Source organism: Cnephaeus nilssonii, assembly GCF_951640355.1.
Source record: "Cnephaeus nilssonii genome assembly, chromosome: 7".
Classification (NCBI taxonomy): Eukaryota; Metazoa; Chordata; class Mammalia; order Chiroptera; family Vespertilionidae; genus Cnephaeus; species Cnephaeus nilssonii.
The window spans coordinates 91230014-91249218 of record NC_137078.1 but is presented as its reverse complement, the minus strand read 5'-3'; the positions used below and the strand labels follow the sequence as shown (position 1 = coordinate 91249218).

Sequence of the window (19205 nt, the reverse complement as noted above, 5' to 3'; positions counted from 1 at the left end):
TTAACGTTTTAAACAGAATGTTTACCAACAGGTGAAACAGGCAACAAAATCTTGAATTGTCCTTAAGTATTTTTTGTACAATTTAAAATTCATTTCCCTTTATATAGCCTATACAATTTCTACTCAGAGGACAACTTCTTTACTATCTACTTTAATGTTGTATATGACAGGATGCGTAAATACAGAGGTAACTATAGATAGGGAGTCACCAAACCATGGTCCAGGGAACACGTATCTGCTTTTGAACTGCCCATGAAACAAGAACATTTTACATTTTTAAATAGTTGGTGGGAAAAAAATCAAAAGAACAGTATTAATTGACACATAAAAATTACAGGAAACTTAAATTATACTGCCCATAAATAAAGTTTTATTGTAACAGCCATTCATTTACATATTATATACGGCCTCTTTCATGCTACAGTGACAATGATGAAAGAAACGATGGCTGCAAAGCCAAAAATATTTACTATCAGGTCTTTTACAGAGAATGTTTGCTAACTCCTATAATTTATTGAAAGAAAGCCAGAGACTCCAAATAGTATACAAATATTAGCAAGACTCTGATTAATTTATTGTTATCTTAAGAAGCTATTTGAATATTTCACATTTCATTATTTTAGGTATATAGCTGACCCTTGGTATCGCTGGGGATTGGTTCCAGGAGCTCCATGAATACCAAAATCTGGGGATGCTCAAATGCCTTATATAAAAGGATGTGGTATTTGCATAAAACCTACATACATCCACCTGCATATTTTACATCTCTAGATTACTTACAATAGTACTGCAATGTAAATGCTATGCAAACAGTTGTCACACTGTATTGTTTACAGAATAATGACAAGAAAAAAGTGTACATGTTCAGTTCAGACACAACAATCATAGGCCTAAACACATAGTACATGTCAGCAACAACTGTAACGTTTTTTTCTAAATATTTTCAAACTAAAGTTGGTTGCCTCTGCCCATGCATACAATGAGCTGACTCTAATTGATTTTTCAAAGCTCCATTCAATGACTTTAAAATAATCCTTGAACCAATACCTCTTGTTTAACATATAAATCCTGAGAACAACCAAGCACAGCACCTACTGAGAAACACTATGAAGATTAAGAAGTAAAATAACAATAAATGACGCCAGAAAAAAGGACCAAAACATGCTTCTTTACTAAGTGGGGGAGAATTCTCCCAGTTCATTCATTAGAAAGGTGTGCATGTGTTTCCCCTTGGTGTTTACCATGTACAAAACATTGAGAAGCCACTGGTAACTAAAACAGACAAAAATCCTTGGCTTCATGGAGCTTATATTCTATCAAGAAAAACATATTAAAGGATAAACCATATACATATAATATTGCTCAGCCATAAAAAGAATGAATCTTGCCATTTGTGACAACATGGATGAACCTAAAGGGCATTACACTGACTAAAATAAGTCAAATAAAGACTGTATGGTCTCACTTATATGAGGAATCTTAAAAACAAACAAACAAACAAACAAACAAAACTAAGCTCATAGAATAGATTGGTGGTTGCCAAAGGCAGGTGGGTGAAATAGGTAAAAAAAAGTTTAAAGGCACAAACTTCCAGTTATAAAATAAACAGGTCATGGGGATGTAATATACAGTATGACTATCCTATCTAATAAAAGAGTAATATGCAAATTGACCGTACCCCCGATACACCAACAAGCCACGTCCACCAGCAAATCAGGAGCAAGTATGCAAATGAACCCAACCAAGATGGCTGCAGCCACGGAGCGAGCAGGAGGCTTCGGTTTCCCAAGCAATGGAGGAAGCCAAACTTCCCCCACATCCTGGCCGGCCAAGGCCTCCACTCAAGGCTACAAAATTTCAATTATAGAAGATAAATAAATCCCAGGTATCAGGGCCTCCACTTGGGTCGATGGGGGGCATAGCCAGCCTGCAAACCACCACAGGCCCCTCACCCAGGCCACCCCATGCCCCAAGGGAACCCCCACCCTGATCCAGGACACCCTTCAGGGCAAACCAGCCGCCCCACCCATGCACCAGGCCTCTATCCTATCTAATAAAAGAATAATATGCAAATTGACCATCACTCCAACATACAAGATGGCTGCCCCCATGTGGTCAAAGATGGCTGCCCCCATGTGGACAAAAAGATGGCCACCACAAGATGGCCAACAGGGGAGGGCAGTTGGGAGGGACCAGGCCTGCAAGGCAGGGCAGTTGTTGGTGATCAGGCCAGGAGGGGAGGGAAGTTGGGAGGGACCAGGCCTGAAAGGGAGGGCAGTTGGAGGCGATCAAGCCTGCAGGGGAGGACAGTTAGGGGTGACCAGGCCTGCAGGGGAGGGCAGTTAGGGACAAACAGGCTGGCAGGGAAGCAGTTAGGCATCAATCAGGCTGGCAGGGGAGTGGTTAGAGGGTGATCAGGCTGGCAGGCAGAAGCGATTAGGGGCAATCTGGAAGGCAGGCAGGTGAGCAGTTGGGAGCCAGCAGTCCTGGATTGTGAGAGGGATGTCCGATTGCCCGTTTAGGCCCCATCCTACCGGGATCGGGCCTAAACGGGCAGTCGGCCATCCCTCGAGGTGTCCCAGATTGGAGAGGGTGCAGGCTGGGCTGAGGGAACCGCCCCACCCCGTGCACAAATTTCATGCACCGGGCCTCTGGTATTTAATAATAGTATTATATTGCATATTTGAAAATAGCTAAGAGAGTACATATCAAAAGAGAAGAAACTTTTAAAAGAGACTTTTTGTAACTGTGTATGGTTGATGGATATTAACTAGACTTATTCTGGTGATCATTTTGCAATATACATGAGTCTATCAAATCATTTTGTATGTACGAAACTAAAATAATGTTATATGTCAATTACACTGCAATAAAAAATTTTAAAAAAAGAACAGACAGAGGAGAGGCAAGACAGAAACAAGGAGATGATTAAGGGAAGTTACTGTTGTCCAGGGGAGAGATCAAAGTGGCTTAGAGTACAATAGCAGTGAAGGTGGTAAAGAATGAGTCAGATAGGACTTGCAGATATAATGGTTATAGAATGTAATATAAAGAGGATTTAAAAATGACTTCTCACACAAAGCCACTCTATCAATTCAGGGAAGCAGCCAAAATGCGGAGACAAAGAAACTGGTCACAAATGAAAGAAATGGAGGAAAGCAAACTACTGGATATAGAGTTCAAAACCACGGTTATAAGGTTTTTCAAGAATTTTCTAGAAAAGGCCGATAAATTTAGCGAGACCCTCGAAGATATGAAAAAGGACCAACTAGAAATTAAGCATACACTGACTGAAATAAAGAATAATATACAGAGTCCAACAGCAGACTAGAGGATCGCAAAAATCAAGTCAAAGATTTGAAATACAAAGAAGTAAAAAACACCCAACCGGAAAAGCAAAAAGAAAAAAGAATCCCAAAATATGAAGATAGTGTAAGGAGCCTCTGGGACAACTTCAAGTGTACCAACATCCGAATTATGGGGGTGCCACAAGAAGAGACAGAGCAAGATACTGAAAACCTATTTGAAGAAATAATGACAGAAATCTTCCCCCATCTGGTGAAAGAAATAGACTTACAAGTCCAGGAAGCACAGAGAACCCCAAACAAAAGGAATCCAAAGAGGACCACACCAAGACACATCATAATTAAAATGCCAAGAGCAAAAGACAAAGAGAGAATATTAAAAGCAGCAAGAGAAAAACAGTTCGTTACCTACAAGTGAGCACCCATACGATTGTCAGCTGATTTCTCAACAGAAACTATGCAGGCCAGACGGGAGTAGCAAGAAATATTCAAAGTGATGAATACCAAGAACCTACAACCAAGATTACTCTACCCAGCAAAGCTATCATTCAGAATTGAAGGTCAGATAAAAAGCTTCACAGATAAGAAAAAGCTAATGGAGTTCATCACCACCAAACCAGTATTATATGAAATGCTGAAAGGTATTCTTTAAGAAGAGGAAGAAGAAGAAAAAGGTAAAGATAAAAATTATGAACAACAAACACAAATCTATCAACAAGTGAATCTAAAAATCAAGTGAATAAAAAATCTGATGAACAGAATAAACTGGTGAATACAATAGAATCAGGGGCATAGAAAGGGAGTGGACTGACAATTCTCGAGGGGAAAGGGTTGTGGGGGGTGTGGGAAGAGACTGGACAAAAATCGTACACCTATGGATGAAGACAGTGGGGGGTAGGGGATAAGGGCAGAGGGTGTGGTGGGAACCGGGTGGAGGGGAGCTACGGGGGAAAAAAGAGGAACAATTGTAATAATCTGAACAATAAAGATTTATTTAAAAAAATAAATAAAAAATAAAAATGACTTCTCATCTTATGATCTGAGCAACTGGTATGTCAAAGAGATTTCTTTAACATACTTATAAATGCGAAGAATGCTTATAAATCAGAAAATAATCAACTCAGAAAAAAAAGGTCTCCCCAAAAGAGATGTGTACAAAAGATATAATAGATAACTCATACATATACACAAATAACCAGTACACATCAAAATTCTTAACTCCACAAATCAATAAATAAAAATTAAATGGGATTTTAAAAATATCTATCAAATAAGCAATATGTAAGGAAAGGGTTATTTTCGTTTACTGCTGGTGGTAGATTAACTGGTACATTTCTGGAGGGTAAGTTACACCACCATAACCCAAAAATAGGTAAAGTTGTTTGTCACAGTATTGTTTATATTAGTGATAAATAGGAAAGAAAAGTAATACCCATCGATTAAATAGAGTACTTCCACATGAAGACATATCATGTAGTCTTAAAAATTATAATACCTATAGTCAAACATGAACATTTCTGCATGATCATAGAAAAAAGAAAGGTAGTTATACTAGTAAAATGGCATAAACCCAAATACATTAAATTATAGGTTTGGATATTTATATATGTATATATGTACTAAAAAATGTCTTGAGGTTTATTCACCAACTAGTAAACAATGATTAACTCTCCGTAAGATTTAGGATTATAATTTCTTTCTTTACTACCCTTATTTTCCAATGAAGATTTATGATTTTTACACATACAAAACTCATTTAAATCTGAAAATACATTTTCAACAATAGACAAAAGACTGAATATGATAGTTTCTTGAGATTTCTTACAATACTTGTGATCCCCTACAACTACAATCATGGTTGCAAGATGATTACAAGCTGCAATGTTCAGTGTATGACTGGTAATAAGTGGTAAGAGAGGAATTTTGCTGTCCATACAAAAATTTGAGTCACACTTTCTTTATAATTAGGATTCAGACTTAGAGTATCTAAGGTAAAATAATACCACTATCTATACTAATAATAGAGGAATATGCAAATTGTACAGGATGCTGTCACAGTAACAGTAACGACCAAACAGCAGGCTGCGTGGGGCGACCAGGCCAGCAGGAGGGTTAGTGAGGGATGACCAAACGACTGAACAGCAGGCTGCGTGGGGTGACCAGCCCGACAGAGGGGGCAGTTGGGGGCGACCAGGCTGGCAGGGTTGGCAGTAAGAGGCGACCAGTCTGGTGGTGGGGGGGTGTCAGTTGGGGGTGACCAGGCCGGCAGGGGGGGCAGTTGGGGACGACCAGGCTGGCGTGGGGGGGGGGGGGAGTTAGGGGCAATCAGGCAGGCAGGCAGGTGAGCAGTTAGGAGCCAGTGGTCCTGGATTGTGAGAGGGATGTCTGACTGCCGGTTTAGGCCCGATTCCCGTGATCGGGCCTAAACTGGCAGTCGGATCAGGGCTAAACCGGCAGTCAGACATCCCCCGAGGGGTCCCAGATTGGAGAGGGCACAGGCTGAGCTGAGGGGACCCCCCCATGCACGAATTTCGTGCACCGGGCCTCTAGTATTTAATAATAGTACTTTATTGTGTAACAGCAAAGGCTTTCACAAAATTTGTTGAAGATTTATGAAAAAACGTAGTTCAAGTAAAAACAAAGAATCATTTAAAATACAATAAAATTTAATGTTATTAATTCTCATAAGTGGATCATTATTGGGATGCCAAAACAACTTAAAATATACTCGCTCGCCTGGCTTCCAAAAGGAGAAACAGTATCTCAAAAGCAACCTTAAGTCAAATTTTGTTTTCTTGTTTAAGGAAATTTCTATAGGTACTGAAGCTGGAGAACGTTATTTTTATTAAAAATTCAAGACAATACCCTGTTGGAGACAGACCTGATGAAATCAACAACCCTACTCTACAATTCTTTAAGGTTTCCAGGTATCAAATTTGTAAGAAGCTCTTCAAAAATGTGAGTAACCTGATGACTTTGAATTTTCCCAAATGACAGGAGAAGCTGTATCTTTCCTAAGATGTGCCAGCAATCAAGAGTTTCCAACCTTTTCTCTGCCCCTACACCCTATGTCATAAGACATTCTCCCAAGTTATAACTGTGTTTCACTATAAGAGTAATTCTTAACAGAAAATAATCTTAACAGAAAAGAAAAAAGAACAAAAGGGAGTAGGGAGAGGAAGAAAGATAGTTCATTAAAAAAAACTAAGTGATTTTATATACAAGACCATCCCTTTGGAAGCAGACCATTTTGGAAGCCTTGGCATCATGTACTTATTTTTACCCTCAGGGTTTCATAACAACTTTCAGGCAGCTATCACATTTGTTAACATAGAAATATTCTTTGTGCCTAATTGCTAACAACAGATATAGAACTGGTTTTTATGCTGATGAAAAGTAAACAAAAATTTCCCCTTCTTTCTCACTTTAATATTTGAGCTAAAAGGGAACTCTGAGATTACATAGTACAATCACATTATACAAATGAAAAAAATAGGGGTTTAAAGAGTTTGATGATCTGGCCCAAGGTTATAAATCTCAGTGACAGAGTGGAGACCAACAGGAAGTATTCTAGAACTCTATGATGTCCATCCAGGCATCAACCACTGTCTGTGATCATCTTTATGGGCACATGTATACATATACAGTATGTATATTTTTAATACATTTGAGATAAAAAATCTCCAGGAGTTATTCTATAGCTCATTTTAAAACCTAGGAAACAGGACAATTTCAAAATCTTTAGGGCAAAGCAGCAGCAGAGCAGCAAAAATCTGTTTCCTCACATACACCCAATGCAGTTTCCCTCAATTAACTCTTCTTAGCTTGCATGCTTGCCAAAATCAAATTCATTATCCACTTCTTCAAACATCCTCATATATACTCCCCCTGCTGTGTGTTACTCTATAAATCTAGGCACCTAAGCTTGAAGAGTCATCTCTGACCCCTTCCTCTCTCTTACATCTAGGCGAACCATGCATCCCTGTTTACCTGGACAGTACAGCTTTATGTCTGTTATCCCAGCAAAATGATTAATAGCATTCCCATTCATTTCTAAAATAGTCCCAATTTAGATGATAAATTATATGGTCACCCTTTTTATAATCCCTACTTAGTAACCAACTGCTGAATATTTCTCTAATTGGCTTCCTCTCTTTCAACTGACTTTCTAATTTATCACCTGAAATAACAACAGTTTCCTTTCATCCGATTTCCCAAATCCATGTGCTTTTGCATATGATGCCCCTCTGCCCAACTACCCTCTCTCTGTCCATGTGGTGAATACCAATCTGGGAACTCAGATCAAATGGCATCTCTGCTATGAAGCTCCCAGACTCTTCCAGTCATTCTCTGTGCCTCCTAAAATAACAATAATTGCAATATTGATAACAGGTAGTATTTATTGAGTGCTCATTATGCCCTTAGCTTAAGCAATTTTAATATTTGATCTCATTTAATCCTTATAATAACTGTATATGACAGCTTTTATTTTCCTCATTTTTTTAAAATGTGGAAGCTAAGACTCTGGAATATTAAGTAACTTGGCTAAAGTTACACAATTAAGTAGTAGGACTGGGATCTGCAACGAAGTATGTCTGATTCTAAGCCAAAGCTTTTAACCTCTCCCCTGTGCTATCTCACCTATACTACCATTATTGTTTCTGTAATCCAACATATTTGAGTCTGTGCTGCAACTCTGTCCCATTTATCAACTTGGTGCTTTAATAATTCTCTGTATACTTCATAGGAGGACCAGTTATATACTAGTAAGTGTCTTCTGTCTTCTTTAAAGAGACTGGAACAACCTCAATGACAGGGAAAGGCTTTGTTATTCGCAGTATATGTATTATGGCTCAAAGCAGGTTATCCATAAGGCCAAAAGCAATACAGTGTTTACTATTCAAATTCTGATGCAGAGGGTTGTCTCTTCTGCAGTCTTACAAATTATAATTAGGCCAAAATTGGTAAACTAGCAGCTATTAAGTTAAACCCAATTGGTTTTGGGTTTAAACCCTTTGTATAAACCCTTTGGCTTACACAGTGCTATTTGTTAGTAGAATTGGTAGCCAACATTTAAAACTTGTAGATTTTTTACATAAATAGAGATTTCTAGCATCTTTTGAAAGACTGAGTCAACACTTTTACAAATATAATAATCAGGCAGTAACGACTGCCTCTCTCAGTAACCAGGGATTGTCCTCTTACTCTACATGCATCACTCTCGATGAATTTCTGGAAATATTTCTAGTGTTTATGTGTCTGTTAAAAAACTATTCATTTTGTGAATTTCATGCATTTGGAAAGACAACAGATTGGTAGCTGGATTAAATTGCAAGTTAATAAAATAAATGGATGCTTCATGACAACATCACACCTCAAAAACTACTACCAACATTATAATTATTGACTGATGGCCTTTATCAAATAAAATATACATTTACTGTGCTTTATGATTACACAAACACATATACTTGTATTTATGCCTGTGGTCACTGGGGAAAGATAAAGAGCAAAAGGATTTCTGTGGCTAAGGACAGAGGGATAACAGAAAAACACACCAACCCCACAGGGAATTAAAATGCAAGATATACTAACACATGTTCAAATTGAAAATTTAAATAGAAATCACCAAAGGTTGTCAACTATAAGGCTTGACAGTAATAATATTTTAATAAATGTAGAAAAATACAGATCAAAATTTAACTGCCCTGAATAACCAATGCTAAGTTTTTGCTATAGTATGCCACTACCTAACAGAGCACATAAGTAGATAATTTAAATGTGTAAATGCTACTTGTCCCATGTTTACTTCCAGAGACAACATTAAATATAAGGCCGCCTTGATCATTCCAGACTTGAAATATCCCTGGAGAAATAATGGGAAATGGTTAAAAGTCCTATTAACAAACATTAATATGACCTTACAGTTCACACATCTAGATGATTATATATTACACTTACTTAGATGATGGAAGACTAAGACAAATGTCAGCCAGAGACTACCATCATTTACAAGCAAAACATATCATTACGCAAAGGCCCAAGTGTTAGACTTACTAAAAATTCACAGATTTTCAAGGATCTTTAAACATGGACAGGTATTTGTCCTCCCTGCATTGCCCTCCCCCCATAAAGATGGCATTTTATTTATTCTTTTTTATGGAAATTACTGGGGTGACACTGGATAATAAAATTATATAGGTTTCAGATATATAATTCTATTAATACATCCTCTGTATATTGTATTGGGTGTTCACCACCCCAAATCAAGTCTCCTTCCATCACTATATATCTCCCCCGCCCCCAAACACCAACTTTTCCTTTGGTAATCATCATATTTTTGTCTGGGTCTATGAGGTGGTTTTTTACTTAATTCCATGTATTCATGAATTTAATTATTAAGAACGTTTTAAAGAACTTTTAAAACCTATGCTACTAAAGTTAATAGCCTATCATTCTTAATACATTACATTTAATTATCCATATCACTTGTTAGTAAACTGGGCTCTGAGGAATACCTCACCTCACTATCCAACCCCAAGATGGGGAAGCAAGCAGCCTCTTACTCCTAATAACTTTGGTTTTATGTTTTTACATGCTGGGCTTTCACTTTAGATATTCTGAACATCTGAAAATCACGCATGTCCTCTGAATGGTTTTAACGAAATTTATTAGTAACCCAGTGAGGAAAACAAAATCCTGTCAAAGTTGGGGGATTCCATTCTCTATTGAAGTTTACTAAACTCCAGCTCTTCCCGAGATGTCTTGATTTCTAACAGCAAGACAGTGAACTCTTAGGACCATCATAGCCACTTCTGCAACAGGAACAAAAAGGTGCTTGAACTAACATAATTTACTAATAACCTCTGCAAATAATTAAAAAAGACATCCTCCACTCAAGAATCCCATTTATGTAGTACTAAAAGGTAAGAGATGTGCCTATAATACATCTAACTATGCTCTGAGTAACACAGATAATCATCTCAAACAATACTGTTCAGTACAAATGTTTAAGTTCTCAACCTTACAGTTTGCATTAATGTAGTGTGCACCACTAAATTCTTAAGGCTCCATATTTAAAACAAAATACTCATTTAATGATGAAGTTTAAATGCAGCTCCTTTTTAGTAGCAATAGGAAAAGTGGCAGCAGCTATGCTCTGACTGTGAAGACAATACACAGAAATATTATCAATAAAAATTTGTAGTTACTGTATAACAATTTGTAAAGAGAAATAATATGTCTGTTTAAATATCATTTAGATATTCGAGGCTATGAGACAACTGATGGAAATGGAAAGTACAGAAAGCAGCTATAGGAAAAAAAAAATTCAGTTGAGGTTAGTGAACAAATACATACCATCATCCATCATGCTTACTCCAACTTACCTGGGGAGGAGTAGGTGTGGATGTGGGTCTCCCGATGGGTGGAGTAGGATTTCTGCTGCCACCTCCAGACATAATCTCCTCTGTTATGTCTTTACCTCCCTGGTTTGGATCTCTAATTCTTATCTATAAGATTACAATAAGACATCATATTTACAGATGGGGTGTCTCGGTAGTCGATTTACAGGCATATAATGTATAAAAGTTGAAAAACTGGTCAAATATCAAAGTTGATAATCACCATATTTGATTTTATTTCAATCACAGAACTATATGGGGTCATTCAGAGAAATTTAGGCCTTTAGCTCTGACATGAACTAATTAAATAACAAACTAAATGAGACTTAGTTGGCTGAATTTCTAGGCCAAATAAGCAAAGTATTAACATTTATCTTGTAAGCAGTGCCAAATGAGTGATGTTAAAAAATATAAGATCCATAAAATAGTTTTAAATTATGGAACTTACTCTGTACAACAAAGTTTTAAAGGTTTTAAATGGTTCTCTAATAAAATGATAAATGTACATATCCAAGGACTCAGAAATAGGAATTTATGTTATAGATAACCTTATATATGTACTAGAGGCCCAGTGCACGGATTCATGCACCAGTGGGGTCCCTCAGCCTGGCCTGTGCCCTCTCGCAATCAGAGACCAATCCAGGACCCCTCAGGGGATGTAGTAGTGCACAAAGCAGCAGATGGTTGGGAAGGAGTCCGAGCCCGGCTCCTGCTCATCCTGACCCTGCTGCAGCTGCTGCTCGGTAGCACCGCTGCAGCCGCGCTTGCCAGCTGTGAGCCTGGTGTCTGGTGCTCGCCGGTCAGCTGAGCGGTGCTCCTGCTGTGGGAGCGCACTGACCACCAGGGGGCAGCTCCTGCGTTGAGTATCTGCCCTCTGGTGGTCAGTGCGCATCATAGCGACCGGTCGTTCAGTTGCTTACGCTTTTATATATAGATGTAAGGATTCTTACTGCAATGTTGCTTTTTGCTGCAGACATAGAAATATCTTACAGGTAGATGAACACAGTAGTTAAGAAATTATGCCATTTCCTTTCAGTTAAATACGAAATAGCCAGTTGAAAGAATGAGATTGATCTACATGTACTGATATGGAATGAACATCAAGATGTATTGGTAAGTGAAAAGAGGCAAAATGCAGAACAATGTGTATGGCCTTCTTATTTTAATTTTTTTAAAGGCTACTTATGCTTATATAGATGTCAATGGACACTGGTTCTATAATAGAGTTGGAGTACCTGGGTCTAGGTCTTCCATCCTGGACATTGCTAAGACATACAGGTTTATCATTACCTCCAGTGCTTAAGGACGGTAGCCCTGGCTTATTGAAAATTTCAAAAAATTCACTAATAAAACCATCTGGATCTCAAAGCTTTTTTGGAAGTAGTTTCTTCAGTAAGATTATGAATATCAGCTATGTCTTCCAGGTTTGAAAGCTTGTTACAAATACAAGTTTTTTTTTTTGTTTGTTTTGTTTTTTAAATATATTTTATTGATTTTTTACAGAGAGGAAGAGAGAGGGATAGAGAGCTAGAAACATCGATGAGAGAGAAACATCAATCAGCTGCCTCTTGCACACCCCCTACTGGGGATGTGCCCGCAACCAAGGTACATGCCCTTGACCGGAATCGAACCTGGGACCTTTCAGTCCACAGGCCGACGCTCTATCCACTGAGCCAAACCGGTTTCGGCACAAATACAGTTTTAAGTATTGCTTCTAATTCATCTGTTCTATTTTCTTCTTCAGTAACAACTACTATTCCTGTCCCCCATTTTCATTGTCTACTTTATTAATTTTCCTGCATTCTGAAAGTGTTCTTCAACATCTACTATGCTGTTTCAACATTTTCAAAGCACAGTTTCTCAACTTCAGTGTCATTATATAAGGGCATGTCCTGTTTATTTTGTTAATTTGTTTCTGATAATAAAGAACCAAAGTTTTAAACTTCACTACTCTTTATTAAATGAGAGTATTTTCAAGAATATTGCTATGATGCTATGTCCATCTATCTTAACCATGTGAATGGGGGAGTCCTTCATAAACATCACCTATTTTGAGTGATCTGATGGATAAAAGATTGCAAGCCACTCTTCTACAAAATGTTCTGCAATGTGAATTTTTTTTCTTAAGCATACATTCACATTTTTCTTATTTAAAATTTTTATTATTGACACTATTGCAGATGTTCCCCCATTCCCTCTCCTTTGCCCACCTCTACCTAGCCCCCTCTCCTTGCTCATCCCACACTATTTGTCTGTGTCCATAGGCTATGCATATATGTTCTTTAACTAATCCCTTCACCTTCCTTTATGCAATGTACATTTTATGACTGCACTCTTAATTCTCTTGGGCCTGCCTTACTAGACAGAGGCAAAGCCCCTATAACTTACTAAAAACAATTAGAATACATTTTCTAAATTCTGCTTTCTGTTTTTTAAAATAAATATCTTCCACAGGAAAGATTTTTTTTGTTGACCTTAACATTTTGCTCATTTTATCTTGTGCTATTTTTTCCGATCAGTTAATACTTGAATGTGGAGATGACTAGGACAACAGTTAAAGGACAATCAGGATGTGAGAACTGACCTCAAATTCCTCCCATTTAGTGAGACCTTAGCAGACTAAACCCTCCCAATTCTGAAGCTGGAGGGCATGTTGTCACTTCACATACCTAGCTTGGTGCTTGTTGGAAACTGATAATAAGCAAGTGCTACTTGCAACTTCTAGTTAAATGCCCTTCTAGTGGTGAGGATATAAAAGAAGAAAAAATGGCAGTCATTTGTGAACTAAGATGAACAGTGATTACAACTATGAGTAAACTTATTTAACAAGTGAATGGACATTCAATTTAAAATAAGAAAAATTAATAAGATTTCTTACTGTTTTTTTCTCTCTCTTTGCTGGAGGGGGCTGCTGCTGGGTAGCCACTATGATAGGTGCTGACTGATACACTGGCTGACTTGGATAAAAAGGTGTTCCTAAAGAATTAGAAAAGAATAAAAGAAGCATTCAGTTATTTTGTCAATCGCTGTAAGACCATTAATGGCACCCTGTCATGGTACCAACAGTTTAATAAAGTAACAAAAACAAGCATTCTTCTTATTCATCTCTTCCCACTAGCTAATGAAGTGGTCAAGGAATGATTTCCAAATACGCATAAACATTTCTTCTTTAGCATCTATATGAAAACAAATAAATAACCAATCCCTGCTGACTGCCACTAGAGTTACCTTTCCAAAACACTTATCGTACTACAGCACTGCTTTAAAAACTCTATTCTGGAGGCCCATCATCCCCAACAGTGATTCTCAGCAAGGTTTGTAAGAGTGTGTTTTATATGTGGGTTTGATCAGCAATAATAGAATATATCTGATCATCTTGGGGGTTTGGAGTTGTCTAATTCTTCTCCCTACTTATGGAGAACCACTGCCACAGAAAGCCAACATTAAGACTTGGCAAATGTCCTATTTTTTTAACTTTCAAAATTTTGACTGTTATTATAATTACTATTAAACCAGAGTGCTTAGAGTAAATGTGGTGATAAGAAGTCAGATATTTTGAAGACAGAACCTACAGATTTGCTATTGTATTATATGTGAATGTGACTGAGAAAGGGGTGTCAAAGAAAACTCTCAAGGTTTTTTTTGTCTTAGCAAATGGAAGAATGAAAGTGCTATATACTGTATGATTTATTAACTTATTAAGATGAGGAAAACTGGAGCAAGAGTAGAGGGGAGAAAAATCAAGGTTTGAGTTTGGACATGTAAAGTTTGAGATTCTTATTAGACCTTCAAAATGGAAGTATCAAGTAGGCAGGAAGAGATACAAGCCTGGAGTCAAAGAACAGGTATCATTTTGGAATCAGTATAATACGGACAACATTTAAACCATGAGGTCATAGGCATGAAGAAATCCCAGCAAAGGAGATGAAAAAAAAAAAAAACCAACGCAGTAGCTGAAATGAATAAAATGGTTCAAGAATGGGGAAAGTGTTTAATTATGTCAAATGGTGCTGAGATAGCAACTAAGATTTAGCAAAGCAGAATTCACTGGTGAGTTTTGGCAAAAGTTGTTTGGGTAGGGTTACTGGCATGCATCCTGATTAGGGTACATTCAACACTGAATTAGATAAAAGAAAATGAAATAAGTGAGCATAGACAGCTCTTTTTCTAAAACGTTTTGCTATGATGGAAATCAGAAAAACAAGAATATGGAGCAAAAAAATCCTTTATTAAAAAAAAAGATAGGAACGAAACAGTATACCTGTAGGCTGATTGGACTAATCCAGCAGAGGGGGGAAAAAAGATGATAATGCAGAAAAACAGAGAAGTGAACTGCTAGAGTAATAACCTTAAATGGGTACATGATGGGATCTAATGCACAAACAGAAGATTGGCCTTTGGTGGGGGCATGAATAGTTGGATCACAGTAACAAGGAGGAATGAACTGTACATGAAAAGTAATTGATACAGGTAAAATTCTTGGTACTTGAGCAGTCAAATAATATCAGCTCTATTATCTCTCATCACGTGACATCATCATCCCTATCCCCATCACTTTGCAGTACCAGAACTCTGCACGTATCAATCAAGCTTAGAGATTCAGATCTGGAAAATATATAATCAGAGGACATGACTGAGACTTCAATAAGTTCACTGTAAAATGACAAAAAACCTTAGCCATCCTTCAGTGTTGAGTAAACTATTCCCAAAGGAGAGCTCAAATAAGCGATTTATGCTACTCTATTACATCACTAGCCCCAAAATACAGAACACAAAATCCTAATATTGGTTTCAAATGCTGCAAGAGAAGCAATACAATCTGCTCACTTTGCCATATTTTTTAAGCTAAGTGAAATAGGATACAAAAGGTGAACCATCTCTTAAAAAGTCAGATTCTGCTAATAAAACATTTTTGAGTCAACATGACTGAGACAGAGGCTTCCACATATTATACATACAGTAAATACCAAATGATTAAACCTGGCAGATCAGGATAATCTCAATATAGTAGGATAAAACACTAAACAAGAATGAGAAGATGACAAGGGAGGAGAGAATGATATGGCAGAGTGAGGAAAAGGAGTGTATATTGGTTTGAAGCAAGGGATAATGAGACCTTCTACTACTGTAAATTCTTTTTTGTTTTCCTTTTTCAACTTCACTGCCACCACTAACCATACATAGCCCTTTGCTCCCAAACCTAATTTTTTCATCTTGGGCCATCACACCCTTAGGTTGGCTGGAAATGATTTTAATCTCCATGACGTATTTTTCTGATATAACAGGCATCAAAATATTTAAGAAACGCTGATGAGAGCAAAACTGAAAAGTAACATTGAACAAATACTATTTCTGCATTATTTTTCCTCAACATTGCAGAAATACTGCAAGAATTATACTTTCTAAACAGAATTCTATAATTGTGATTACTGAAATTCAGTGTGGGTAAGAATATTCTTTTTTTCTTTTAAATGTATTTTTATTGATTTCAGAGAGGAAGGGAGAGGGAGAGAGATAGCGAAACATCACTGATGAGAGAGAATCATTGATTGGCTGCCTCCTGCAACCTGGACATTTGCCTTGGCCAGGAATTGAACTGTGAACTCCTGGTTCATAGGTCGACACTCAACCACTGATCCACATCGGTCGGGCTGTAAGAATATTCTCTGAAAATCATGGTTCAATATTTAAACCGAGTAGGAAAATAAAATGTTAGTGTGCTGAGTAAATTGCAAAGCTAAGAATAAAGAACTAAGAAGTCTGGGGAAAATATTATCCAACTCACAAACCCCAGCAGTAGGGCCAGAGGAACAAGTCTCATATTTGTTCCTGGCAGTTCAGCCACAGGAAGGTCCCTCTGTCTTAGAAGAGAGGACTCCCTTTTCAGAACATAGATCTAGGATCCCACCCCCAAACCTACTTTTAACCGGAACCCAAGGTTAGAACAGGAAAAGTGGTAGAGGAAAGGGAGGCATCAAGATCAGAAGCACTGGAAATGGAAAGGATAAGAGTAGAAGAGATTCCAAGAAGAAAAAATAGGAAGGGGAATGTTTATGGCTTCTAGACAGCAAGACCAGAACAGTTGCCCAAGGTGGTATAGCTGAAGGACCTATAACTGATGAAGTATTAGAAAAGAACTTTTAATTTGGAAGAAAGCATATTAACTGGTGACAAACTTTAAAATTAAAATACCTGCCAAGGAAACTAAGAAGAAAATAAACAAATGGGACTACATCAAAATTAAAAGCTTCTGCACAGCAAAAGAAACCATCAACAAAACAAGAAAGCCCACTGGATGGGAGAACATATTTGCCAATGTTAACTCTAATAAGGGTTTAATCTCTAAAATGTATAGGGAACTCATACAACTTAACAAAAGGAAGATAAACAATCCAATCAAAATATGGGCAAAGGACCTAAATAGATACTTTTCGAAAGAGTACATATAGAAGGCTGAGAGACACATGAAAACATGCTCAAAGTCACTAATCATCCAAGAGATGCAAATCAAAACGACAATGAGGTACCATCTCACACCTGTCAGAATGGCTATCATCAACAAATCAACAAACGACAAGTGCTGGTGAGGATGTGGAGAAACAGCAACCCTTGTGCACTGCTGGTGGGAATGCAGACTGGTGCAGCCACTGTAGAAAACAGTATGGACTTCCCTTAAGAAGTTAAAAATGGAACTCCCATTCAGCTCAGTAATCCCACTTCTAGGACTACATCCCAAGAAATCAGAAACACCAATCAGAAAGAACATATGCACCCCTATGTTCATAGCAACACAATTTACAATAGCTAAGATTTGAAAACAGCCTAAGTGCCCATCAGCAGATGAGTGGATTAGAAAACTGTGGTACATCTACACAATGGAATACTACACTGCTGTAAAAAAGAAGGAACGTTTACCATTTGCAACAGCATGGATGGACCTGGAGAGCATTGTGCTAAGTGAAATAAACCAGTCAGAGAAAGATAAATATCACATGATCTCACTCATTTGTGGAATATGATGAACAACATAGACTGATGAACAAAAATGGATCCAGAGACAGAGAAGCACCGAATGAACTGTCAAACCTTAGAGGGAAGGTAGGGGAGGGTGCGGGAGGGGGGATGTAATAGAGCAGCCAAAGGACTTGTATGCATGCATATTAGCATAACCAATGGACACAGACACTGGGGTGCTGGGGGCTTGTCCTGGGGGTGGGAGTGGCCGGGGAGGGGTCAATGGGGGGAAAAAAAGTAATACTTTAAACAATAAAAAAAGAAATTAAAAAAAATACATATCTGCCAAAATATTATAACCTCAAGGCATGGGCTCTTTGCAATAGAATTACCAACTCCTGCAGAAGGTGTCATTAAAACGAAATACATTTCTATAATAATCTTTCAGTGTAAGCCATTCTCTAAGAAGTAGCTTTCAGATCAGAACTGTTTGTAACATTTTATCTACAAACTAGAGGCCCAGTGCATGATTGAATCATGCACGTGTAGGGTCCCCTACACACTTTCGCTTTTCGCGGTGGGGCTGGGTGCCTGTCCGCTGATGCATCAGGCCTTTCAGAAGCCTCAGGCTCGGGGAAGGCTTCTGAAAGGTCTGGTGCCGGAGCAGACAGGCACCCAGCTCCGCCACTTTTGATGGTCCGCGGCTGCTGAGGGGGGCTACCCTGCTGTTGAGAAGTGCAGGGGGCAGGACTCCCGCCCCCTGTGCCTCTCAACGGCCGCTGAGGGGGGCTGAGGCGGACACCTGGCTACCCTGCCATTGAGAGGCGCAGCCTGTCCGCGGCAGGCCCCCTCAGCGGCCGCGGATCTGGCCGTTGAGTCCCGCCCCCTGCGCCTCTCAAGAGCAGGGTAGCCCCCCTCAGTGGCAGCGGATCCATGCCTCTCAATGGCCGGATAGGCCACCCCGAGTCCCGCCCCCCAGCCTCCCGCCGCCCAATCGTGGGCGTAGCAGAGTGATGGTAATTTACATGTTACTCTATTATTAGATAGGATAACTTCAGAACACTAGATCTCATTGCCTAAACTGTACTGTCAAACAACAAAATGGATTAAATACAACAAATTAACAGAAATTGTTCAACTTTTCATACTTACCGTAAGCATTGGGGAAGTCTCCAGGTCCTGGTCCGGGATAAAAAGGACCTGGCCCCGGTGGTTGAACTGGATATTGTTGGGGGGGCCCAACATAAGGAGGGCCACTATGACGGTACTAGAAGAGAGAATATGACATTTATAAATAGTATGAAGGTAGCTTACTATAGAAAAAGTTTCGTGTGTGTGTGTGTGTATAAGAAGATCATTTAAATGAGGTGAAGCCACTTGATTAAACACATTCAAAATGCTTGGTTGCCATCAAGATGTGATGATAATGAAGAGAAAGATATGCCTTAAGTAAAGCCATACAGCATATTGGTACACAGGCAGACATGAGCTCCTTCCTTATAAAATTAATTCAGGTTAAAAAAAAATTAATTCAGGTTGGTAG

The 19205-nt window shown here is 38.4% G+C and overlaps 1 protein-coding gene across 24 annotated transcripts in view; it reads right to left on the bottom strand.

Moving 5' to 3' along the window:
- EIF4G3 (eukaryotic translation initiation factor 4 gamma 3) overlaps positions 1 to 19205 on the bottom strand; it is a 286670-nt gene that overhangs the window by 120921 nt on the left and 146544 nt on the right. For all 24 annotated transcript variants that reach the window (XM_079776759.1, XM_079776755.1, XM_079776738.1 and 21 more), the window contains 3 exons: positions 18815 to 18929; positions 13587 to 13684; positions 10694 to 10816 (listed from right to left, as the gene is read on the bottom strand). In XM_079776759.1, coding sequence (XP_079632885.1) covers positions 10694 to 10816; positions 13587 to 13684; positions 18815 to 18929 — 336 coding nt within the window. The remainder of the gene's footprint in view (positions 1 to 10693; positions 10817 to 13586; positions 13685 to 18814; positions 18930 to 19205) is intronic.